This window comes from Polyodon spathula, chromosome 17 (assembly GCF_017654505.1).
Source record: "Polyodon spathula isolate WHYD16114869_AA chromosome 17, ASM1765450v1, whole genome shotgun sequence".
Lineage (NCBI taxonomy): Eukaryota > Metazoa > Chordata > Actinopteri > Acipenseriformes > Polyodontidae > Polyodon > Polyodon spathula.
In genome coordinates this window covers 34166785-34192919 of record NC_054550.1, presented here as the reverse complement: position 1 = coordinate 34192919, position 26135 = coordinate 34166785, and the positions used below count along the sequence as shown (strand labels likewise).

Below are 26135 nucleotides of genomic sequence, written 5' to 3'. Positions count from 1 at the left end.
TCAAGGTCTAATTAAGCAAATTATCAGTTCAATGAAGGGTCTAGTTTAGTAATTGAGAGCTTGGTTGGAATGAAAACCAGCAGCCACAGGGGGTCCCCAGGACCGAGTTTGAGAAGCCCTGCACTACTGGATCCATTCATAATACACTATATAGTTGTGGCAACATACCGAGAATCTTCTTTAACACTCTCTTCTTCACCCATACAATATTCTGCATGTATTTTCTATCAAATCTAGTTACTGAATAGAAAGGATCTTGTCTCATAAGTCTTTCAGCCTGTAGCCTAGAGCAGGGGTCACCAGCCCTGGTCCTGGAAAGCTACTGTGGCTGCTGGTTTTCATTTCAACCAATCTCTCAGTCACTTAATTGAACCAAGTATTGGCTTAATTAATCAAGATGAAAAGGTGTTCCAGATCTTTAGTCACTGATGATGTAAAGACATCTATAAGACCTGCTGGCCTAGAGACTTAAAGATGCAAGCTGTCCCTTCCACATACTAAATATGCATACAGTAAATTAACATTTACATTGAAAACTTAATAATAAGACACTCTTATCAGGTCAGTGAAGCACAAACTAAATACATATCTTAAACAGGTTACACATAGAACAGATTACAATAATTATACTGCATATGCACAGTATAAACATTTCCTGAAATGTGCTTTTTGATAGTGTATCATAACAGATGTATACCCCTATGTTGCAAAACAGTTTAACCAGTAATGCAATACAATCACGTTACTTAAAACATAAAAACACACTCAGCAAGGCGCATATGCACCTGACTTTAGTTTGCATTCTAATATTGACGTCTTACTTTAGAAAAGACTTGTGCGGTAAATTAACAAATGCGCAGTACAAAACCATGGATTGCAAGGATTGGCGTTTAGAAAAAACAGCAAAGTGCAGTACTCAACGGTACTGAAGGGGGCGCTGTGACTCTGGTGTGGATAAACGCCAAATAAAGCCTTCTCCAGTACTGCAAGCATAATGCCAGGAAAAAGATAAAACAGGTCTTGCATAGCAGCTTGCCTCTGTTTTTTTTAATGACTTAATTTGTATGATTTTGTACATTGTTTTAGTTCTGAATATTTTATTTGCAGCTTAACTTTTTTTTTTTAAAGGTATATCCAAGTTCATATTGGGCATAATTTCCATATACATTTACAATTTTAAATGACCGGTACTTAAAATATTATAGCGAATGTCATTTACCAACACATACGAACTCTATAATTTACTATTCAATGGTTTTTGCACCTGTAGTTAGCTTTATGTCAGAGATAGATGAATTTTAGTTACTTCATCAGTGTTAGTCGACATATATAGTTTTGCTAAATGAACTGGGTATTGTATTCCAGGTCTAGTTTTTATGCGGTAATGTAATGTACTATACAAATGGTCACTGCACCACACCTATATTGGATTTCTTATAAGTTATTACACATAGGAGAGGGTGAGCCTAACCCGTACACAACCACGTTTGTATTGGGATACACGATTTAGTTAAAAGGTTTGACATCTAAAGGGTTGACATTTAAATCCGAAATTTAAATGAAAAAAAAGAATATGGTTATGGGAACAACAACGATATAACACTGTCTAACGACTCTTATTCACGTTTTCCAATACAGCCATGCGGGAGAAACTAAATGCACCAATACCTGTTGGTGGCATGTACCGGTGGCATTGAAAAATATGCCTGCGTGCATTGTTGTTTTTAATAATATACTGTACGGATTTTTTAAATATTTGAATTTTTATAATTCGTTAAATTGACAATATTTTCACGTCCAAATTGTATAAAAGTGGACAACAAATAATGCTTACCGATAAATGTACCCTTACTTTATAAATCAGATTCCTCTTATTTTTGGAAAGGAATATAAACCACTGGCTATATTCTGTTGAGGTTTAATATAACTTAATCTGGGATTGCGTGCGTGTGCACATTAGCAGGGTGAGAGCCATGCACCGTGCAAAGCAAAGCGAACGCACGCAGCCCTAAACTCGTGGAATAATTTAGTCCTTCAATTTAATTGCCTTTAATAAAATAACTCATGACTTTACACAAAGACCCGAGGCTATGCAAGCAGAAACGCCCACGTGTTTTTTGGTTGGCTTATAGAGTCTACTAATTATGCAGGAATACATTAGCCTGTGAATGGCCAATTCAGCTGCCAATCAGCAGCCTCTCCACTTCTCTCACTTCCCTGCGAAACCTATCAGTTGCTGTGGAGCGATTTGACGGAGAGAGCGTGCGTGTTTTAGTTCAATCTGGACCATCACTGTTACTCGGGGGTTTCTTCAATTAACATCAATGTGCCTCAGCCATTTGGAAAGATAGTACTAGGAACAGCTCGCCTTTGTGAATCTTGCATGCAAGGATCGGAGGATCTTCTCGCCGGTCAACGGCTGCGTCATTTCATTTATTTCTCATGATCTATTAATTAAACGGAGGCATGAGGGATTTCCTGAGGATTACTAATTGCTTTGTAATACTGTGCCTGGTGCTGTCGTTGTGGACCCAGGTAAGGGCATGTATTTGTTCTTTAAACTAATGAAAATTGCGTGCAAATCAAACTTTCTGTAATTTACTAATTAGTGCAATAAGTGTGTGTGTGTGTGTGTGTGTGTGTGTGTGTGTGTGTGTGTGTGTGTGTGTGTGCACTAATCGTACTTATTCTTCATTTTTAAAAATTAATGTAATTAGGGGAATTGTATTCTTCATTGAATTGTGTAGACGTCACCTGTTTTAACCATATTATCTTGTAATGCTATCTATCAATTTAAAGGTTAAAGTCAGACTTGCATGTTTCACGAGGTTTTGCAGTGTAACACAATGTGAAACCGATTCACACTGATTAATTATTTGTTTGTTTTGCATTCATTTTTTTAAGATAGTTGTATTCAATATTAGTTGTGCAGCAAAAAAAAACTGTTTCCCGCTGTCATGCACACTTTGAGAAAGAACTGTTTCAAAACAGTTGTCAAATATATATATATATATATCTATATATATATATATAGATATATATATATATATATATATATATATATATATAACAATTAAAAAATTTTTACACCCGATTTTTAAATAGCATTTGTTTCTGATTTATATGCTTGCGGTTCTTAATTTTAGTTCTGATCATTTTCCATATTTTAAATGTATTTTAGGTGTCCCAGTCCTCGGGCTATTTCGAGCTTCAGTTGGTCTCCGTGCAGAATGTAAACGGTGAATTGTCCAACGGGGACTGCTGTGACGGTCCCAGAAACGCAGACCTGCGCTGCACCCGGGATGAATGCGATACTTACTTTAAAATATGTTTGAAGGAATACCAGGCGAAGGTCGCTACCACGGGCTCGTGCACCTTCGGAGCTGGATCTACGAACGTTCTCGGTGGAAATACTTTCTTTTTTACGAGTACTACTAAGAACATGCAGAACAGGCTCGACGAGGCTGGCAAGGTGGTTATACCTTTCCAGTTTTCTTGGCCGGTAGGTTTTGTTTTGATCTCATTTTTAAAGTTACTGTATGTGTGTGTGTTTATTTATTGAACACAAGCAGTGTTTGATGTCAGTAATTTTGCATTATATTGTAGCTATATCCAATGGGTTAAACGCACTCTGCGGGGGAGAATACTGACACGCAGGGGGCATGCAAGTGTTCACATTACAGTACCTGCAATTAAAACAATTGCTTACACACTGTGCATTGTGCGTGTTGTCCAGATCAAATGCAGATTCTAGTTACATTGGCTGTAGCCTAATACTGCCTCTTCACTTCTGTTCAACAGTCTGAAAACACTCCTCATAATACAGCATTAGGGAAGGGATGCGGTACTAGGCTACACTTTAGGTGGTTTCACAGTCCACTATTACACTAATCATGTATAAAGTAACATTTAAGCAGCTAAAGATTCGTGCTAACAGGGATCGAAGTTTTTAAAGGTTACCTGCATTTTGCGATCCGTTCGGGATCAGTGGCATACTCAGTCTTGCTTGCTAGATGTCCCAGTCAAGTGCACTGTATACTGGTTATAAAATAATGTGAATGTCAAACAGACGGTTGCACTTCTGAGTTAGGTTAGCAAAATTATGATCGGCGAATGCAGGTTAAGCAAACTTCAAACGTGTGTGCAGTTGTGATGCGCAGTTGTGATGCGCTGTAAAGTGGAAGAGCGCGCGACTGCCCATTCGGGTGGGAGGAGGGGTGCGCGTGCTGATTGTGATTGGACCGCAGCAGCTTTGCAGTGGTTGTAAGAGTCATGAGGTCACCAGATTTGTAGTCAGTGAGGACAGTTGTCAGTCGTTTCTATTGTAACTTTTTAAAATTATTATTAACCCCCGAATATTCTGTGCTTTTAATTTGGTAAAGAAATGTAATGTTGTTAATACCCCAGTTGTGTTTGTTTATAACGAGAGAAACTTAAATAATTTACAGTTGTATGTCTCAAATGTAATATCTTATATAGAAACATTATTAAATATCTGTGTTTATAAAAACTATTTTTTTTATGGGGGGGATATAATGATAGAAATGGGAGAGGAGCTTTACCTTGCAAAACTAGAACAATCAATACCATCCCAATGGCAGGGTTTTTGTATCCTATGTTTCTGTTTGAGAGGAAACTGTATAGCCTTGGCTAATGGAAAAATGCTCTCCTGACAGGAAGACCAGCAGAAACAGCGAGATGACTTACTTAAGGCTGCATTTAACTAGACTAGGCTTGTTCCCGGAAAGTAAAGTGCCTTTCTTCCTTTTAACAAACTAAACAACCTGGTTGAAAAAACAATCTGAAGGCCAGTGCTTTCTAGTTAAGGGTTGGTGGGTCAGTGTTTCGGTTCATCATCTTTAGGTAACACTGTTGTCAAAGAGCCTGTGTGTTAACAAATACATGCTGGTGCCCTTTGGGGAGGGAGCTAAAAATGGAACTATTTTCTAAGCAAATTTGTAAGAGCTCATTTTAGATTAGTGCATTGGTGGACATTGGTAAATCATTCTGACTAATCTACCAAAATGGACTGAATGTTTGTTTGCCAGTTTAGAACAAACAAACTAAGGTTTGTCTTATCTAGGAGATACAGGTATGACATGTTTTTGTTGGGTGTTATCGTTTGATTTTTAAAGATTTGGGATATTAGAAAATGAATGTATTGTCATCCTCGGACAAGATAATATTGGTGATCTCCGTCCATCAAGGTGCTTTATTGTTCATGTGGTGCATTTGCATGTTCAGTATATGGAAGTATTTGTTTACAGATCTGGGTTACAGCCTGAGTAAGCAAAGTAAAGGGATACGGCCCCCATAGTGTGTTCACTGGCGCTCATTTGGAATTGGTTATTTGAGAGTCTGTTGACAGTTTGTTAAACAATTCTGTTATTGGTAACAAAGCACCATCTTTGGTTCTTGCCTTTGCAAAAGCTGAGCATTAAGTTAATGTATAACCAAAGCGGAATCTTAGTCCTTTTTAATTTGTTCAAAGAAAAAATCTTCTGTTAGTTTGTAATCAGATTTTTACCTTTTTTCTTTTGATTTGTCTTCAATAAATCAATAATAAAGTGGGCTGAGATGACTGCAAACAGATGGGGATTTGCGGTGGTTTATCTCCAGAAAGTGATCAGTTTTCTTTTGCGTACCATGAAATTAAATGAATTATGAAGCAGCGATCAGCCAGCATCATCTTCTTCTTTTTTTTTTTTTTTTTTATAAAAGGAGTTTATCATGAAAGGCTGTATTAAATATTCACAATGATATGCTCTGCTGTTCAAGGCTTTGTTCCAGAGTTAATGAAATAGCTGCTGGAAAGTTGCCGTTTACTGCAATAAACTTGTGAAGCGTGTTCCTTGTAACTGAATCTAGAGTTTATTGTAAAGAGATATGCTACACTGCACAGAGACTAGGGGCCTGCCACCTGTTGTTAACCCCCGGACTGTGCCCTTAGTCTGCGGTATAACGCAAGGCTTGCTTACCAGTGGACTGCCTGACTGTCAGACACAGGATTCTATTTTTACCATAACTAGCAAATACTTTGGAAGCCATTTGAATTGTTATATTGTTTTAATTGATGAATGCCCTTGCTAATTAACTAACCATGGACCTTTTTGTGGCACAGACACTTTGTAATGGTATGTTGGTTGGGAACATGTGTGTTTCTGCATACATTGTTTTCCAATACTCAAGGTTCAGGCTGTCCAAAGTAAATCCCTCCCTCTCCATAACCCAATAATATATCTGGAGACAACCTATAGTTCCAGCCGTTTAGGATTGTGTTAAGTGTTATCCACAAGTTATGCTTACTACTACTGTAATTCACTGAACCAACTGCATTTATTGCAGAGCTGAACCCATTTAGTCTTCTAGGTCTCTGGCAGTGAGGTATGACCGTAAAAGCACATGCTAACTATCGTCTGCAATCATGCATTGTGTAGTGGTGTTTAACAGTTAATATGATATGTTGGGAACGCTTTGGGTAACTCGGCAAGAGTACATTTTAAAATGCACATCTCTCTGGAAGCTAATGTGATTGTCCCTCTTAAAATGTACTGCAGCTAGTTTAATGCAAATCAGGAGAAATCAGCACTGCTTAAGTAACCAAGCTTCTGAACCTTTCTGTATTGTCTGAAAATGGAAACAAGACTAAGCTGAGTATCCTCAGTGAGCACTTCATCTGTGGTGAAATTGCGCTGTTTATGGCAGTTCAAACCTTCCATTAGATGGAGCAGGCACAGTACTTCAAGGCTAAATGACAGCTTCAGTCATACTTGATTGGAGGGTTGCTAGGAAACCACTTAATAGCCCTTTAGTAGCCAATTATATGCCCCCCTGGCCTGGCATTTCAGAAAGAGGCTACTTTATTCAGTTTTCACCTGGGGCAATGTTTCTGGGTGCAGGGTATAATGATTCAAAGTATTGATTTAATGAGTATTGGAGTGGGGTGGGGGGGGAGACACATGTCATCTATTTCTTTCAAAGTCTGATTTTTTTTTTAATAGTTTTGGTAGCCTTAACACAGCTTTCTTTTGTTATCATTTGTATACAACTATTGTAAAAGGATGCTTTTTCTCCTTGGATTTGTTAGGTCAGGTGGCATTAAGTCCTACAGTTGTATTTTCATGTAGACAATAAGCAAACAAATGCCCTTCCCCTTTTTTTAAACTGGAATGTATTTAATAAATTCTCTAATTTTATAATACAAATCTAAGGATTGATATCTAATTTCTTTGCATGCTTATCAGCTTAGTAACAAAACACACGGTTTTGCATGCAGTCTGCATCTTACAGAAGCAAGCATTGTGTTTCTGAGTTCAATAAACTCTTATTTTTTGGTTCTGTTTATCTCCAGGGTTATTTGGGAGTACTTCCCATGTACAGTAATGAAAGATCCACTTTATTTTAAAGGATCGCTTTAGTCAAACACTGGAGGCGTAGATTATGGGGCAGATATTTTTGGATCTGTTCTCTACTTGCTGTAGTTTGTAAATAAGAGGTTTTGATTTGGTAAAAGGTCAAATTCTGAATGTGTAGTACAGAGTGTATTGCCATTTATTGTGACAGTGTATGCAAATGTATTCAAAAACACACACAGAAGTGTTGTAACCAATGACGTGTGACATTTTACTTGCAAAGGCAGTGAATATCAAGTCAAAGTGTGGAAAACGCTGTGTGTACATTTTCATTTTAATTGTCTATTTTGTCAACAGACAATTCTGTTGGATTCTTCATGTTTTTAAAGAAGGTGTGCTTCTGTTTGACAGATCCTCTTGTTTTAACTTGCTCGTATCTTCTATAAATGACACTCCACTATGAGCATTTGCTTGGGATTCAATTCTGGCTTTATTTTTTTCTCTTAGTCAGTAAGTCATAAGATAGATTTACGTTTTAATGCTGGCCAGTTCTTGCCAGTGTATTTTATGGGTTCAAAATGTTTTATACCCTCGCCATTAGCAGTTTCCCATATTGTGGTAGCTAGCCTGGTGGTAATGAGTAAGCACCAATACTATAAAAATATATTCAGACAAATAAAATCCTGAACATATGTTTTTTTTACTGGTTTCCGGGCACAGAGCTCTTATTAGGCTTAATGCATTGGATTGATGCCCTGCAGCTGCGTGGAGGTGAATGCAATTGTATTGACTAATTTATAATTGACTGTTATTCCATCTTATGAGAAGTGGGGTGATTTGCAGCTGGGACAAGTGCAGCTTGATGCATTTAATAAGGCCTAGAGAGGGGACTGGAATTAACAGGCAAAATGCAGGTTAGAGGTTTTTTTGGTGGTGTAAAATTGAACTAATATTTTGAAGTTTATATTTAATAAGTTTGATTGTTGATGATTTCATGTTGATTGTCTGGGCAGTTCATGCATGTTTTGATGTCTCTCAGATTTGAACCAGGCATGTGTGTGTTTTTTAATCTTTCCAAGCAGCAATACGATGAAATGCATGCAGGTGTTCAGCTGTTCAGAGACATAATTAAAGTGCATTATTACATTGCTTGTTTAATTGCCACTTGGCTCTTTGAACCTCTTTTTTCTTTTTTTTTTAATTATAACAGAGCACGGAATTAACCACCCAAAGTACAAAGCAATATCTAGACCCAAAGCCTTGGAGTTTATAGAGGAGTAATATATCATTTGTTTTTATTATATAATATAAATTAAAATAAACTAAAATCCCCATCTCCACCACAAAGAAACCCTTCGGCCAGTGACATTTCATGCAAACAATATATTTTGCTATTTGGCATGTCATACAGCAAATTAATTTCATCAATGTTCTTTTTTTTAAAAGTCAAACATATGCCTTCCTGAACTGTGTTTTTTTTTTTTTTAAAACAGAAACAAAGAAATAAATATAAGCATGTCAACATTAAAACCAGAAAGTGTGACAGCAATTTTGGCTCTAGTCTCTTGAAATGAAAGGGTAGCAGTTCGTTATTACTGTTGTCAGAATAATTCTAAACTGTTTATGTAATTATTATAATGTACTGTAGGAACCCCTGATGGCTTTTGTATAGATCTTGGTGAGTGTGAGTCTGTGTGGGAAAGTGCTGTTCTGCATTCAGTGGCCAGCTGAAACCTTCTCGCTCCTGTTTGACCATATCAATCAATCAGCTTCTAGGGAGCAGTTTGTTTATGTGTTATGCTAATTTTGTTGTTGCCATAGCAACGGCAGGGTAAAGAATGCTTACCAACAGAACAAATAAAATGTGTTCAATGAATTAACTGACTGACCGGAGTCTGTCATATCCACCCTAGAACTTGTCCTTGGGTCACACATTATTTAAATGTGTTATTTATTTTTGGTAATATAATGGATTCTGTTGTGGCAGTTTCAAATGATATGCTGACAGGTCACATGCTCAATTGGTGTCCTCTTGATTTGCCCTCTAACCTGTTGTATAAAGGATTTTTAACCTTTGACCTGTCATGCTTCTAAGCTGTTATAATCAACACACTGGTAATTGTTTACTGCAGTTTTTGCCAGTCAACAAATGCCAGTGATCTGTTCTTGCTCAACCATCAAAAAAGCTTTCTCCTAAATATTAAAATGCTGTTTTCTTGCCATTCAGACTGTCCTCTACACACCCATGCATTGCCATACAAGATGATTTATTCCTACTCGCGTTGGTTGCAAAATGAAATCCCTTGAGGAGATTAGCCACATCTCTTCAGAGCAAGCAGTTTAAATATAGATCTTGCAGAAATCTGATCCTGTATTGCATATGCTGCTCTGTAGGTTTTACAGGAGTACATTAAAAGGTTGCTCTGGTATTCTGAAGCTGCACGATCCTGGGCCATGTTGTTGGCCGAACCCTTTGGCCTGTGGAGCGTAAAAGCTTTTTTTTTTTTTTTTTTTAAAAAGACGAGCTTGTCATCCCTCTAACTCCTTTATCAATGTGCCTTTCAAAACAATGACTTGTGCTGCTATTGTCTATTTTACATGGCAAGAAAGAATTGCAGTGGAGTGAGCATACATTTAAAAAAAAAAAAAAAAAAAAAAAACTTAATTCATACACTACATGTCCATATAAGATTGGGAGGAACAGACTTATTGTTAAATTTGATCATCTCAAAGAAAAGCCAACATTTTCTAGATCTGTGAGTGTAGATTCTGTTCCTAGGAAGGACAAAGGTTCTGGTCTATTTGAGCCTGCTGAAGGCTAATTAAAGTAACAAGGATGTTCTCCGGTAAAAGGAGATACTAGCTGATCCTGACACCACTCATAGACTTACCCATACTCCTCTACCACTGTTGTCAAGTAGGTGGAACTGCGTTTGTTAGAGTTCGTAGTCAATTCAACATAAAGCTACTGTATCTAACTTGCCTAGCAGACTCCAAGCCCACTTTTAATGTCCATCTAAATCCAGCAAATGGATCTTTGGCTCTAAACCAGGGATTATATACTGTGCAGCATCTTTTAGAGTTGGCTTTTGCTTGAAATAACAATTAAACTCCTTACTCGTAGACTTAAGTATCCGGCATAAGTTGTTTTTCAGACTTTGAAATGTATCTGTTTTGGGAAGAGAAGTCAGATTTGAAAATTCTGTGTTGGTTACTACGCAGGTGTTAATACATATAGTTTTGGTAAGGTTTACTGTAGCAGGTGAAATGACTTGACTTTTTTTTTTTTTTTTTTTTTTTTTTTGAGGAAGAAAAAGGAAACCTGGTAGAATTATAAAGCTTTCGATGTCTTGTGGCTCCTGTCGAAGAGATTCTTAGTATTCGGTGGGTGTAAAGAGACACTGCCCATTCAGCACCTGACTGAAGGCCTTTAATACAGTGGGTATAGAACGTCCCATCACAGTTGTTTGATCTTTGAGAACCATTCTTCTACCTTTCAATAGATATGACCTCTGCCCAGGAGGGTCATCTTTCCATATGCTGCATGTCCCGAGACCCAAGTCTAGACTTGCCTGTCTTTTAGACATGGCTGTGCTGGTTGACTGGCTAGCTGGTATTGGGATTCTCTCTGTTCTTGTCTGCTGGTAGGGTGGGGTGGGGGGCTTGTGCAAATTATGCTGTTCCCATGTGAGAGACAGAAAGGTCAACCTTATCTGCATTATCCCTTTTGTTCATTTTCTTGCAGGCATTCTTGCATATACAAATGCAGAGATGTTGAAATGTTTTTAGACAAATACAAAAATGCTGCAAGATCTGACGATGGTTCATTGTGGAAAGGACTGATAATAGAAGACCATTGAATGAATTTTGGTTTATTCCCCATTGCTGTGTCAATCTTTACAGTGAATGCTATTGCACACAGTTTTGATTATTTTTATTGAATCAGTTTAGAAAAGAAGTTTGTTCTGTGCAACTTGGAAGAATGAGGGGAAGCCAGGTATTATAGTGATGGCTTATTGCCAGTAGCACTAATGTTTTTGCTGCATCTTTTGTTTTGTCTCACTGGCCAGCCTTTCGTGTATACAAACCTCAGAGAAAACCCACTGCCTCTCTCTGCATTGTGTAACCAAATTGAGTCAGGATGTTTAAAATAAACTGTTGAAAGGCATGCAAGAACAATTGTCTCTCTTACATACATGGGTGTCTGGAGAGAGAAGAATAGGCTGAATCATTCTCGTGTACAAATAGGTGACTAGCAATCCCTGAAAAGCATCCTGTGCCTAAAAGGATGTTTTATTTTAGACCACTTTTCGTTATTATTATTTTTGTAATTCTCTAGATCCTCATAGATGCATTGTGCCATGTTGGAGGATATGGACAGTCCACTGCAGTCATGGTAACAGTTAACTGAACATGTACAATGAATTAGAAATAAAATGAACTGTTAACTCCTTGAATGGGCAGGCATAGGTCTAAAGCTTAACAAGTTCCATGAATACTTATATTTGGAGTTGCCCAATCTAAGTGTGGATTATTCAACACCATGTTAAGTGACTGTGTGACTCTGTCTTGAGAGACAGCCCTGTCTCGAATTGCTGTCTGCTTTACATTCACACTGATAGTAGCAACCCTTCTTTATCAGAAGTGATGGTGAGAAGCTTGTCCTTCTTCTGATAAGTTCAATGACCTGTGGTGATTTCTGATGAATTAGAACAGTGTGACGTATTGGGGACCTGACATGAGTTCATCAGTGGGAAGGGGGAGTAAAGAAAAGGCTGTGTGGAACATCTGCAAGACTGCAACATTCAAGCCTCCTTCTGTGGCTTGCAGGGGATAAGTCCTGTTATTTGATACTGGTGGGAGCTAGCTTGCACAGGAGGCTGCACGCTGCCAAAAAACCTAGAGCAGAAAAATTGAATAAGGGAGAGTAATGATGGTTTAACCTTGGGAAAGGAAGACAGGGACTGGTATTTGCTCTATCGATCATGATGTAATAAGTCACTACAGGGAGATGCATCACCTTTCCTTCCTATGCTGAGATTAACCCTGGCATCATTACAGGCAATAGAAGTGTTTTAAAACTAAGCAAATTCTAATATTAAACAATTACAAACACCCCCATTTCTGAAGAGGGAGGGGGGCTGGGTGTATTGCCTTGGCTTGGTCCCTGTTGCTGTGTCCTAGATTAGAAAAGGAACCGTCATCGGTGAGGGTACAGTCTAATGATATCTGTTTTGAGTCTGCATTTGCATCTCCCAGCCTGGTAAGGTTCTCCGGGGGCAGTCTTCAAAGTTTGCAGTGCTGGTTAACCGCTAATGGGTGCACTCAACTTTGTAATCCTTATTAAGTTCACACTGTGCAGAAAATTGCACTTGTTGCTGCCTTTTTTCCCATGGTACAGTACCACTGCTTTGCTTGTGTGTTTTGGTGGTTTTTTAAAGTGCCTTTTTTAAGATATTCTATTATACTTCCCACCATCTGGAGGTCATCTGCCATCATTATAAATGCAGCTTACGTGTTGCTAGGCTATGATTGTGGCATTCATTGATTATAATGCTAATACCTTATTACGACCGGGATGCAGTGGTCATATCCTTCTGCACTTGCTTTACAGTGTGAAGGTTACGTGCATCTAGAGAATCTCTTAATCAGTTGGGATGATACACTGTTGCACAAGTTGATTTTTGTCCTACTCTGGGCGTACAATATATGCAGTTGCTCTGCTTGCCTGCCCGGCCACCCTTTTCCTTGGCTTTTTTTTTTTTTCTTTTTTTTGTAGTGTTGTTTGCAGAAATTTGGAACACCCTTTGCAGATCTTGCATTTAAAGAATTTCCAGTGGAACTTTTTTTTTCTTCCAAATTTGTGTGGTCTGTGGGTGTTTGGGCAGCTGTCACTTAAATTAATCCAACTAATCAATGCCTGATTGTGTCTGTGGAGACTTAAGGCATGAGAACATCATTGTTGTCCAGTCTCCAGGGTCACTTCAGTCGGTGTGGGGGGTGACGGTGTATTACCCAATATTGATTGATTATTTTTTTTTTTTTTATTAATTAGGAGTGTGTGTTTAACAGCGTAGTTAGAAGCCCTCCACCCCATACAAATACAGTTACACGCTTTGTATGCACAGTCCATGTGTTCAATGTGATATCTTAATGAACTGCTTTTGTAGCTTTTTTTTTTATTACTTTTGCTTCCAAATATTATTCTGTGCTGCTTGAAATATGAACAGCTACAGTAGTTTGTTTTCTCCAGTGTACTGTATCTATGGAGTCAGGCAATAAACTGTTGGTTCTAGTGATGAGATTTAATTTTCTCCACGCATGTAGTTCGGCATCCTAGACAATCACAGCAGATTTGTTCATTTTGTTCTGTGTCTCGGTAAGAAAGACTAAGGATGTCTCAATCAGCATTGAATTGCTAATATACTGGCGTATTCCTAGCACCAGAATTCATGACAAAATCAATAGGATGATAAAGCCTGTTGTAGTGTCTGATTTTCTTTGTCATGTTTCCATTCAGACAGACCAGGAACGAGTCCGTAAATGTAACTGGAGCTTCAACAGATTTTTGTCATTGGTTTTAGTGAGCATTTTTCACTTTGCTAGTTTGACTTTCTCATTGGCAAGAATGTTAAAATGCCATGTCAATCGCTCATACTATAGGGGCGGGGGGTGGTGGAAGAGGACACGTACCATTAGGGGTAGAGTGACGAAGACGATGAGCAGTATCCGTTAAATGCTAGGTCAGAGATACTGTAGGTGTGGTTTTTCACACTTAAACATATATATATATTGAGGTCATTATCTAAATGAAGACCTGCTAGATTCAGGATAAACTAAATATGCCTCACTTTTGAATACTTCTCTAGTGGAACAAACTGCTAAATTTATTCACTTTTTTTTTTTATCTTTGTCTTTGCAGCGGGCATACACGTTGATTGTTGAAGCTTGGGATTGGGACAACACTTCAACCAGCAGTAAGTATCCATTTTAACCTGTTCATTAATTTAATAGTGTGACCTGCTGCGTCCGTGTTCATTTTCACTATACCTTATTGGGGAAATATGCATAATTTAAAAGGTTTAAATATCCTGGAAGTTGAAGGAGCCTCGGCCTAAATAGAGAAAAAGGACTTTGAAGAGGCAGCAGCAGGAGAGGTGATGAGTACAAGGAAGACATGCAGGGGGGATCATATTGGACCTGGTTTATTGGCTGAGCTTTTGAAAACAAAGACTAGGAGGCAGAGAGGAGTCCAGACTTTGAGTAGATAAATTCCATTCAGCCCACAGATAGAGCAGTGAAATATTTAGTTGTGCAAAAGATGTTTAATGGACTGAAAGAGAGAGCATCCGCTGCCAAAAGCCATAACTACAGCTTTAAATACGAACAGATTACGCAGTGTATTGGCCAAGTGTGTGTGTGTGTGTGTGGTGAGTTAAGTGTATCTTTTAAGATCTTTTTGTTCAGATGTATACCACCCTTGAAATCTCATTAGCGACTCGATGAATACCAGTGATAGGCATGGTCATTTCTGAGCATATTTATCAAATTATTTCAATTACAAACCTAAACAAAGGAAGTTCTGAAACCAAGGACTGGGTGCATGACAAGTGGGTGTTTCAAACCCTGCAATAGCTGGGAATAAGCCTGTGGGAATAGCTGGGAATAAGCGTGTTTAGTGAGCATGTGTTGATATCCCCGTGCATGCAGCAAGGCTGTAACCTGATCTTGTCTTGGTGGTGGAATTAGTGTCCGGATCTTTTATTCTCACAGCATGGGGCTGCTTTTCCAAAGGGGGGGGGGGGGTCTACATTGAGGCACAATTGTGATCGTCTTAACCCCTTTACTACTTTGCAGATGGCCAGTCTAAGTCTTTTAGACGTTTGGTCAATGCTGTTATGGTGCCTCTCTTTCTGTTAAGATCACCAGTTACCGTGCCAAAAAAGAAGATATTGACAATGTGCAATATGTCTACAGTATATTAAATATCTATCACGGTCTGTATCATGTCCTCTCCAGATCCAACCCCCTTTTAAAGATCTTGAAAATGATGTGTGTGTGTGTGTGTGTGTGTGTGTGTATATATATATATATATATATATATATATATATATATATATATATATATATATATATATATATATATATATATATATAAAGAATGATCTAGAATTGGCTTCTTAGGCCATGTAAAAAAAAAAACAAAAAAAAAACTATAATGCAGGAAGCAAGAGCCCTTAAACATGCAGCATAACTATAGATTGTGCTGTGGGAGAAATTATGGGAATGAGGGTAAGAGTAGAGGTTTAGCATGCAGGCCTAAAATAGCCTCAAAGCAGGTGTCTTCAAATGAAGTTACCAAGGTGTTTTCTTAGCAGCAGCTGGTCAGTAATTGAGTAGTTCTTCTGAAAGGCCACGCGATTCTGATAAATGCCTCTCGGTTCTCCTGTTTCTAGTGATCTTTTTAAACTCTGTAGTAAAAAAGTTGTGATTTTTAGGGCTTAATTTTAATCCAGCTCATGCCAAGTTACTCCATTGGTAGCTGTGATGTAAGTTCCAGTTCTTAAGAGTTCTTAAGTTGATGTGCTTGAGTTATCTCGTTTTAGGATTTATTTAGGTTTCTGGTGAATCATCAATGCGAGTAACGTGCTACTAGGTGTTTCTCTAAGCCACTGCACTCCTTGATCTATAAGAGACTGTACACTGCAGAGATATTCTTACTAAAAGAACCATACTGTAGTGGAAGTGAGTTTTTTGTTTTTCCAAGTTAATGGTGTTTTTTTTTTGTTTTTGTTTGTTTTTAAATGAATTTCAAAGTAAACCGCAGTTGATCAAACAGCAGATCACACGCTGTGTTTCTGTGTATTTTAAGCAGCAGTACTCTTTTGTGGAATGTTTCTTGCAAACAAAAGTATTTTGTTAAGGGTGATGTTTTTGGTTCAGTTATGCAATACTTCGGTGTCGATTTAAGAAGTTGTTTGAAGTTCTTGAATCCGTTGCACTGTGTTAAATTAAGATAAACTGAGATGACCTCCCCCGTCAACACCCTCTTCTCCAGCCCGAGCCCCACCCACCCAACAAACACACACAATTGTTCGAGATTCATTGCCTAAGGGTAGGAAATTTCAATAATAAGATTTAGAAAAGTTCACAGCCGCAACCACCAGTGATTTCCATATTCCTTAACCGCATAACCAAAAGCAGATAGTGTCTTCTCTGACGTTCTCAGGACGGTGTAGATAATTTCTAGATTTGCGTGAACTTTGGGATGATGAGCTGAAGTGATTGTTGGATAAGCATGTGTAATTATATGGTTTTATATTATCTTGTTGCATAGAGTCCAGTGGTATGGTAGCATCCTGTAAAGCTATTGGGTGCTAGTGGAGTCAGCTGCCCTAGGCTGGCTCCACTGGAGGGTCAATGGGATTGAAGTACAGACCGGTGGAAATGACATGAGGACCCCACAGACACTGCTGCCCAACCCACTGGATCGCTAGGTCCCGTTTTACTGCTCTTGCAGGCAATTAGGATGATGGGTATAAAACCAATTTACAGCAGAAAAGAATAATCCATACTAATTGAAGATCCCTGTTCTGGAACACTGTCGATTTTGCCAGCCTCTCTCTCTTTTTACCTGATCAGTTGCATTAGACTTGGACTAGCATGGTATTCTGAGTGGTTGTATTGGAGGACAAGGCTTTGTAGATTTTCAAAAACTCCAGCAAGGCAGGTGCAGTGCTAAAATGGCTTGTATTCTACAGGTCCGTCTTGATGAAAAGAGTCCTCTACTTCATTTCCGGGTGGTGTGGAATTACTAATCTCATGAAGTACAAATACTTTTATTACAGTACGTGAGCCCTCAACACTGGCAATTAGGAGGTCAGTGCACAGCTTGGTCACTAGTTGGAATGTGTGCTTTTGGTTAGGTGTGAGGTTTTGGGTTTAATTCTTTTTAGCTACTGTCGGGGCTGGATCTCTGCTGTGTCAAACATTTGGCAATGGATTGAGACACAGGAGAGGGGCACTGGGATGCGAGTTTGCAGCACTACAGCATAGAGCATGTGGATGTGCTGATGCAGTTGATGAACCTCCTTGTGAGGTCACTTGTGCTCGCCAGGCCTTGCACAACTTTTGAGCTGGAGTGAAGCCTGGCCACAATGTTTGCCCTGTAGGACATGTTACTAAACTACTGAATAATTACACAAAGCCAGACATGCAGTTTAAACTGCAAGTGCATTGGTGCGCAATAACACTCACTTTAGAGCAGCATAGAAGCCACGTACTATCTAGTTTAGCTACAATATCTGTGTGTTTGTTACTGAATTTCTGTCTTCGCATTGGTGAAATGTAGTGTTATGTATGTATTGGATCTGTAGGGGATGATTTTTATGGCTAGTTTACACTACAGTACATGGTCCGTGCTGGTGGGAACACACTCGCAGAGCCGGAAGAAGCCTGTTATTTTATGTTTACTCTGCAGGAAGGGCTTTGGGGAATGCTGGCCCCTCTGTTTAGATACAATAAAGAATTTGTGTGACTTGGAGCATTGTTCTTTATCGGGGATACCAGAGCTATTTTTGTTACCCTTCTGTTCCTTAATTTGTCTGATGTTGTAAGGCAAGCCATTAAAAACCAGAAGATGCCGCACTATTTCTTTTAATAATACTTTATGTTCTAAAAATGTAAACGGCTTCTCATTTTATTATTATATTCTTTTTAATCTGTCTGCATACCCCTTCTTTGTTAAATCACGTCACACTTGCATGCTTTTAGGATAGATTATGCTTTGAATTGTAACATCAGTTCTTGCTTTTACTGTGCTGAAATGTGTATTCACATGGTGATAAATCGCTCAGAACTGTTTTTTATAAGGTAATCTGTATATCATATTTAAAGGGGGTGTATCCTTTTGTGTTCTCATTCTCCAAGAGCAATAACCCTAACCCTGGCTATAGCAGCTATAAACAAGCGCAACTTCTCTGGGAGAGCCTCCCTCTTTTGTTGCAGCTTCTAAGGAGAATAGGAGGTTAAGCATAGCAAGTGTAAGTGCAGCCCTTTTTAAATAAGAATAAGAGCGATTTGTCTTGAATGGGGATCAGCTACTACAACGTACCACCAGGGTGGTCTGGTTTGGGCCTCCTTGTTTTGCCGTGTTTTATAGAATGCATGACTGTGCAGTTCATGCAGCTTTGAAGCAGGGGCTGAAGCATTTCGGGGTTGCTTCTGTTTGTCTTGGTTTGTGGGTGTGGTGGGATGTGCTTCAGATTTGTTTGTTTTGAATTTCCTCTTTGGCCCCCAAACCTTTTTTTTTTTTTTTTTTTTTTTTTAAGCTGGACTTCCTACAAAGTTAATGCACAAAGCAGGGAAACTTAAAATTAGTTTATCAAACTCGTGCAGTTCTGAGCTACTCCCTTAATTTTTGTAATGGGGCTGTTTTTTTCAAATCTTAAGTAGGAGACTGTTTGCATAATGTCAAGTTTGACTGGGGATGGAGGGAGCAGATAAACAGGACTGTGATCTCCATGTTCTGTCCTTTTTTTTTTTTTTTTTTTTTTCCTGCTTCGTGCTTTTAGATCCTGAGCTGCTGATCGAACGTCACGTCCACACTGGGATGATCAACCCTGGAGAAGACAGCCAAACATTTCAGCACAATGGACCAGCTGCAAGTTTCCAGTACAAAATCCGTGTGAAATGCAGCGAGAATGACTACGGCTCTATGTGTAACAAGCACTGCCGACCCAGAGATGACTATTTTGGTCACTTTGTTTGTGATCAGAATGGGAACAAGGCCTGTATGGAAGGCTGGATGGGGGAAGACTGTGTGCAAGGTAACTGCCATACAGTCCGTGCAGTAAGATACAGAGAAGTTTCAGTTACAGAGATTCGCAGCTCAGACTTCTGACAAGAACTAGCATTTATGACCCAGACAGTTATGCCCTTAAATACTTTTTGTAGTGCCTACATTCACCCTTTTTTTTTTTTTTTTTTTTTAATAAATCGATGTGTTAATTGTATAGTACATTCTTGTGGGTGTTGTGGTTTGTTTTATTTTAAAAGTCTATTTTTGCATATCTATTGTCTGTTATGTCTTTTGTGGAGTTCACTAACTGATGTACAAATTGTAACCGGCAGCCTCTATTTCGTTTCACAGCTATTTGCAAACAAGGCTGCAACCTGCTCCATGGATCCTGTGCTCAACCTGGCGAATGCAAGTAAGCATGTCAAGCCCCTCCCCTGCTTGCTGTTGCTTTGTTTGTAAAGCTATTAAAACATGTCGGTTAAGGTGGGGGGGGGGGGGGTTCCGGCTAGCTACCTCCGTGCTGGGAAAATGCATTTGGATTGGATATTAACCAGTGCAGTTGTTCTTGCAGACTAGGTTAAGCCAAGCATAAGAAAACAATTTTACAAGTTATTAGTCGCATGGTATGGGATCTTGAAACCATAGTGCTGGTCATCATGGGGTCATTAGGGACATGTGTAAATCACTTCTAGTACAGCCTAATACAGACCATGCTTTGAATAATGAATACATTAGTGTCCTAGTTAAATTCTGTGTGACTTTGAGTGACTTTTTATCAGTAAGTTTAGGATCTAATTTGAAGGCAACCTGCAGGAGACTGTTGCACCAGAGTATGACTTTAATGCATTTAAGTGGTTTTTTTTTTTCTTTTTGGGAGCGGGATCAGATTTCATGGAGCTTTTGAGTAAGTATAAACTCCTAAGCAATGCCATTGTTAAATGCAACACGCGTTCTTGGCTCTTGGAAGATGGCCACTTTTCGCTTACCCGGTACAAACAAGACAGCTTCCTTAAGTAGCAGAATGGGAGGAAAGCAGATGGGTGTGAGACTGCAGGCCTGTTGGTGCCAGGAGTCTGGGCTAGGAGTCTAGTACTTAAGCTTCAATTAAACCCTGTGCTAAAAGCTGCTCTATTTTGTAAACAGCGCAATACAATTTCAAACTCTACAGTAATTCTTTATTTCACTAAGACATGTGCATGGAGTTTTTTTAAATGAAACTGTGATTCACTCAATATGCTATACAGCAGTTGTCTTTTTTTTTTTTTTTTTTTTTTTTTTTTTTTAAGTATTCTAAAATATTTCTGTACATACTGTACTTGTTTAGTTAAGGGAAGTCTTAATTTTGAAGGCAACTGTTCATGTAAGTTTTGAAGAACAATATACATGGGTCCCTGCAAAAAACAGTAATAAACAAAGCTAAGGAACGCTTGTCTGTAGTATTTAGGTTCCAGTAACTTGTGCAAAAATGAATATGTTAATGTTACACTTGAACTGTACTGTAGACAACTACATACATGCTATTTACTGACTAATGAGGTCTGGGCAAAAAATAGCTCCTGGAATGCTTTCATGTGGGAATGAGATTTAAGGTGAGAGATGGGCTATTGCAGGAAATAGATGGAGATGTTTCCAGTGCATTCTTTTGAGAGCTTCTGTATCTCCACAATGGTTGGAAATATATACTGTAGTTGGATTTAATGAGCCAGAGCTTTAGTCACAAGGACAAAGTTGACCACTACATGCTTTGACAGGTGATCTGCCAAGCTGTAACCATTATTTTTACATGTACCCTGTCGCTTGCTTCCTCTCTCCTGCGTAGCTGTCTTTGCTGCTAAAGTTGGTAAATGCGGCCCTGTTTTGAACTTGGTGACTTGTTGATTACAGACACAGCCAAATTAGGATGTGCCTTTTTTTGCAAGTATTAAAACATTCGTGTTACAAAATGCTGTGATTTCTAATTTTTATTAATTTTTCAGCAAAAAACTGTAACAGTGTTTTGTGTGTGTGAAGGACTTTCAGTTTTAGAAACTGAATACAAACTATTCTATATTTGGTATTAAATGAGGAAGTCAATTCTAGCATTCATGTAAACGTTTAATATTCCCTTGAGTGGCATGCTGGATGTTGCTTCCTGTATTCCACAATATTTCAAACCAGAGGATATCCTTGTGCGCAGATATTTAAACAGTTGCAGGGTGATTTCATACAGCAGGTCTCAAATCCTTCTGTGGGTGATCAAGTGTAAAATGAGAATGAGGGGTGCAGAGTTATCCATTTTAATATAAATCCCATTATGTTGGAGGATATAAGTGTCACGTCGTCGAATTCATTGTCTGCCAAGTGAAACCGGTGTAAATTATTTTATTTATTTATTTATTTTCCCTCCTCCCACTGCTGTACTAAGTTGATGGACCTTGATTAGAGACCTATTGTTCTGTGCTGTTTTGACACCATCCTGTTCACTTCCACACAAACTGTTGCCTGTTTTTCCACTGAACCGAGTCCCCCCCCCCGCCCCAGTCATGAGTGTAGCCCCTGTCACAGATGTCGGTGCCTTTGATTCACTTTGTCTTTTTGGCTGTCATTTTGGAAGTGCGTCAGGTGGAGGATTCTCTTAATTCAGTGATAGGAAGGACTGTAAGATTGCAAACAGTTGTGAAACGCACTAGGCTACTGACGGCATCCTTGTCTATTTTTTTTATTCTATGTCTTTCAGCATGTAACCCGTGACTAGTCAATTCCCGGGCTTCACATATTGCACAATAAAGAACTGAATACAAGTGTGTATTTGGTCTTCACATGCTGAATGAAACTTTTTTTTTAAAAGTGTGTCAAAGTACAGCGCTGATATCTAACTACTGTGCACTGAACAGGTTCTGGACTTTTCCTTTAGAGAGGTCAGATTATCACCAGCAGGAAGTCTAATGACTGAGCTGTTCATTAAAAATGAAAGGAGTGAATATAAAGTGACACAGTAAAATACGCAGCACCCTAAGAAACCGTGTGATCTGTACTGGAATTCTTAACATGCTGAATCCTAGCCTGAGCGTTTCGCACATAGATGTTGGAATCCTGTCAAAGTCTATCTGCTGTTGGCTGAATTTTGTTCTGTTAAACACACATAATGCTTTGTTGTTGTTGTTGTTGTTGTTGTTTTTTCATGAGGAAATGGAAACAGTTATGTTTAGTACCTGTTCAAATCAAGGATGCAACAAGACTTCCTGTTGGACAGGAAGACCCAGATTGCTCTTCCATACAATCCCTAGAATTGAACCAGTATCCCACGCAGTAACCGTTTTGACTTGTAAACAGGGGTTTTAAACTGAAAACACCCTGCTTAGAGGCTGAATTTTCCTGGGAATAATCAGGCAGTGTTGACACGTGGGCATGAAGTTGCTAATACTGTCGTACAAGCCTGTTCTGTAATAAACTGGTAACTTCTTTTGGAAGTACAGCAGGACTTTGCTTGAATTTCTGTATTCAATAAATTTGCTCATACTTGGGGCTCGAAGTTTTTATTTATTTTATTTTTGATCAACTTATTTCAAGCATATTCAGTTTTCCTAATTTTAAACTCGGAAAAGCTGTTAATCACAAAACCATGTCAGTTGTTTTTTACCTTCATATCTTGACTGAGCCTGATTTCTGTTTCACTTAATTTGTTTCAAACAGACGTGACCCAATTACTTGAATTGCTCGTCGCTGATCCTAATCACATTTCATTCTTTTCAGAATAAAATACCCAGTACAGTGTACACTGATAGCAAGTCCATTGTTTCAAATGTCTTTGATTTTGTAGGAAATAAAAAAAACATCTTGCACCCAGCCTTTTTAATTAGTAGTTTATTAGGATGCAGAGACAGCTTAACAACTACTAATTAACATTTAATGGGAGGTAGAGATTTGGAAAATAAAAACTGAAAAATTCGAGCCCTACTCCTGCTGTAGCATTTTCTGTACAGGGTAGGATTAAAATTACACACTTGATTTTAAAGAGATATTTTAATTGACTTTGGAAATCTCAATCTCCTAGAAAAATGTAAAGTTCATAGCCAAAAATTCTTATACATAATCATTTTCAGTATTTGAATGTGCATGCTGAATAGTGTTGTTGGATATGTTTGTTGTTTTTGTTTTTAAACCATGGGGTGATGAATAAATTGCCCAGTTGGTTGGGAAAGGCCAGCAGTATACTACATTAGGATTAGCTTTGGGATGAAGACTGTGACCAATTGCTTACAGCATTCAAAAGCTATCAAGTTACTTCTGCACCAGTGATTTACCTGGGCACTTCATGCCACAGTTTATTAAACATTCATTTAATTTGGGTGTGGGTGGGATGAATTTCTCCTTTTTTATAAAACTCTGTAGTCACAGGGTGTTATTACTACTCTGACTGATCTGCAACAGAGTATTTTTAGCTGCAGCATTAAACAGTTTACACACAGCTTTACTATTAAAGTAGTTGCAGAGCTGTTATGGTTGGTTAGTTTCAGCTCGGTGTAATTTAGCAGATGTGAAAAGACCTTTTTATAAAGATAAGGAGCACTTGTTTTCAAAAAGTTTTATTTTGGAAGTATCACTGAAGTTATTTATGGATTGGCAGAACGCCTTGCATGCTGTGTGCTGGAAGCCAGGGCATTGCTGTAAATCAAATACAGTATCTCCCCTCAAGTTGTTGTGTTTTTGCAATCTGAGTATTTGTTTTTTGTTATACCGTCCTTAAAATATCCAGTTTCTTTTCTTTTTAAATGTTGGTGAATTCGGTGCCTATGAAAGGGAAGGACTAGTAGCAGTGGTCCCAGTCATGCATTTGGAAAATGTTTCTTGGGCACAGTTTTGAAGCTTGCATTTCATTCAACAGCTGGAGCATAATGGGCTACTTCTGTGGGAAAGGTGGCTTAAAATAACACAGAGAGAATTGACAAGACAGCTGTGACTTTGAGCACTCGTGGGCTTGGAATAACAGCCTGCTGCCCTGCAACAACAGATTTGCTAACCCCTAAGCATCTACCTTCCCAGTAACATTTTAACTACAACTGCTTCAAAATATTTGAAAACTCCTTTGGGGTGAGGGGAGGGAAGGATGGTGAAGCAGGAGAGCATGTTCTTAAGTGGCAGTCTAATTTATATTCTCAAATCCTATTTCAAGTAAGAGATCCTTGTGTCTTCTGGTTCAGTAGGATGAAGTAAACAATTACTTTTGAAATGTATTGATTTTGAGGGTGGGAGCGGGCAGTATGTGACGACCATTTTTATTCAGGTCAAAAGAATTTCACAAATATGTTACTTGCACAGTGTATAAAAATGTAAATAGTAGAGATCTAAGCAACCTTTGACATCCACTGCCTACAGCCAGTGCAAGTTGTTCACTGGGTTGAGATCCGATTCTATGTTATTAGCTAATGATTCCATCCATGCATTCTCTTTTCAGCTGCCAGTACGGGTGGCAAGGACAATTCTGCGACGATTGTCTCCCGTACCCTGGCTGTGTCCATGGAACCTGTGTCAAGCCCTGGCAGTGTGCCTGTGAGAAGAACTGGGGTGGCTTGCTGTGCAACAAAGGTATGCATTCTCATAACGTGGCACACTTGCATGGGTTTGAGGTTTTTATTACTTGAGTAGGCACACCTTTTGACTGTTAACCAACCCTTTTAAGTGGCTTTTGGATGCTGAACTATACATTTGTTTCTGCTTGTGGCTTATCCCATCAAATGTTCGCTAATTTTATATGCAGGTGCATTGAAACTTGAATCCTACTTTTTATGGCCACACCAAAAAAGTGCTTTCCAGTCTGAACTTCAGATAAATAAATTATTTTTGTTGTGGACTGTGTGTTTTCCTTCCAGTGCAATCAAATAGTCTTCACGTGATGTCCTGTTTTTGATTTTAAATCCACTGTACTGTAGAAATGTTTGCCAAATCGCAAGTTAGTGTATTGCACAGAGGTTTTCAGATCGCCCCTTGCTGAGTGTGTTCATGCTTTCTCTACCGCCCTTCCACCCCCCCAAGAGCAATGTGATGACAGGCTGTGCAAAGATTAACTGCTTTTAATGGGGAGTCGGCACTGATCTGTTTTAGTCTCTAAACTGAAATGGTACTTTTGGTTTTGTGTTACTGCTCCTGTCTATATACTGTATCGCTTTTTTTTCTGTCTTCTAATTTTAAAGATCTCAACTACTGTGGTACACATCACCCCTGCATTAATGGAGGGACCTGCATGAACACGGAGCCTGATGAATACAAGTGTGTCTGTCCGGACGGCTATTCTGGCAAGAACTGTGAAATTGGTAAGCAGGAAGAAAAGCTATAAGTAAATAAGAGTTTTATTGCTGATATAAGCAGGTTTGTGTCTGTATTAAAGTCCTGCATTTATTTATTTTCCTTATGTGCAAATGTATTGTTATATGTTCATATTTAATTTTACAGCTGAACATGCTTGTGTCTCAAATCCTTGTGCAAATGGTGGCACTTGTCATGAAATCCCATCTGGCTTTGAATGTCATTGTCCCCCAGGGTGGAACGGTCCAACCTGTGCCAACGGTAAGTGTTTTACCTTCAAACTTTTAGCTACTGATCATTGACTAGCTGAACTAAGTGTGCTTTGTTTTAAGACAAAAATTATTATTATTTGTTTATTTAGCAGACACCTTTATCCAAGGTGACTTGGACTAGGGTGTCTGAACTGTGCATCAGCTGCAGAGTCACGACGACATCTCACCCAAAAGACAGCACAAGGAGGTTAAGTGACTTTCTCAGGGTCACACAATGAGGCGGTGGCTGAGCCGTGATTTGAACTGGGGTTCCTCCTGGTTACAAGCCCTTATCTTTAAACACTGGACCACACAGCCTCCTAAAATGCTGACCTAATTTAATTTGAACTCCCACCCTCGCCTCACTGCGAAAAACGACCATCCAACTCTGTCTGGAGGAAAAAACTGCCTTGGCATGGCAAGTTTAAGTCTACTGCTTGGAAATGTAAA

General features: G+C 38.8%; 1 protein-coding gene across 2 annotated transcripts in view; it reads left to right on the top strand.

The window, feature by feature from the left end:
• The first annotated feature begins 2233 nt into the window (after positions 1-2233).
• The window catches only part of jag2b (jagged canonical Notch ligand 2b), a 36659-nt gene continuing 12757 nt past the window's right edge, over positions 2234-26135 (top strand). For both annotated transcript variants that reach the window (XM_041276323.1, XM_041276322.1), the window contains exons 1-8: positions 2234-2535; positions 3182-3502; positions 14275-14329; positions 18926-19180; positions 19504-19564; positions 24587-24717; positions 25323-25442; positions 25582-25695. In XM_041276323.1, coding sequence (XP_041132257.1) covers positions 2467-2535; positions 3182-3502; positions 14275-14329; positions 18926-19180; positions 19504-19564; positions 24587-24717; positions 25323-25442; positions 25582-25695 — 1126 coding nt within the window. In that variant the 5' untranslated portion in view covers positions 2234-2466. The remainder of the gene's footprint in view (positions 2536-3181; positions 3503-14274; positions 14330-18925; positions 19181-19503; positions 19565-24586; positions 24718-25322; positions 25443-25581; positions 25696-26135) is intronic.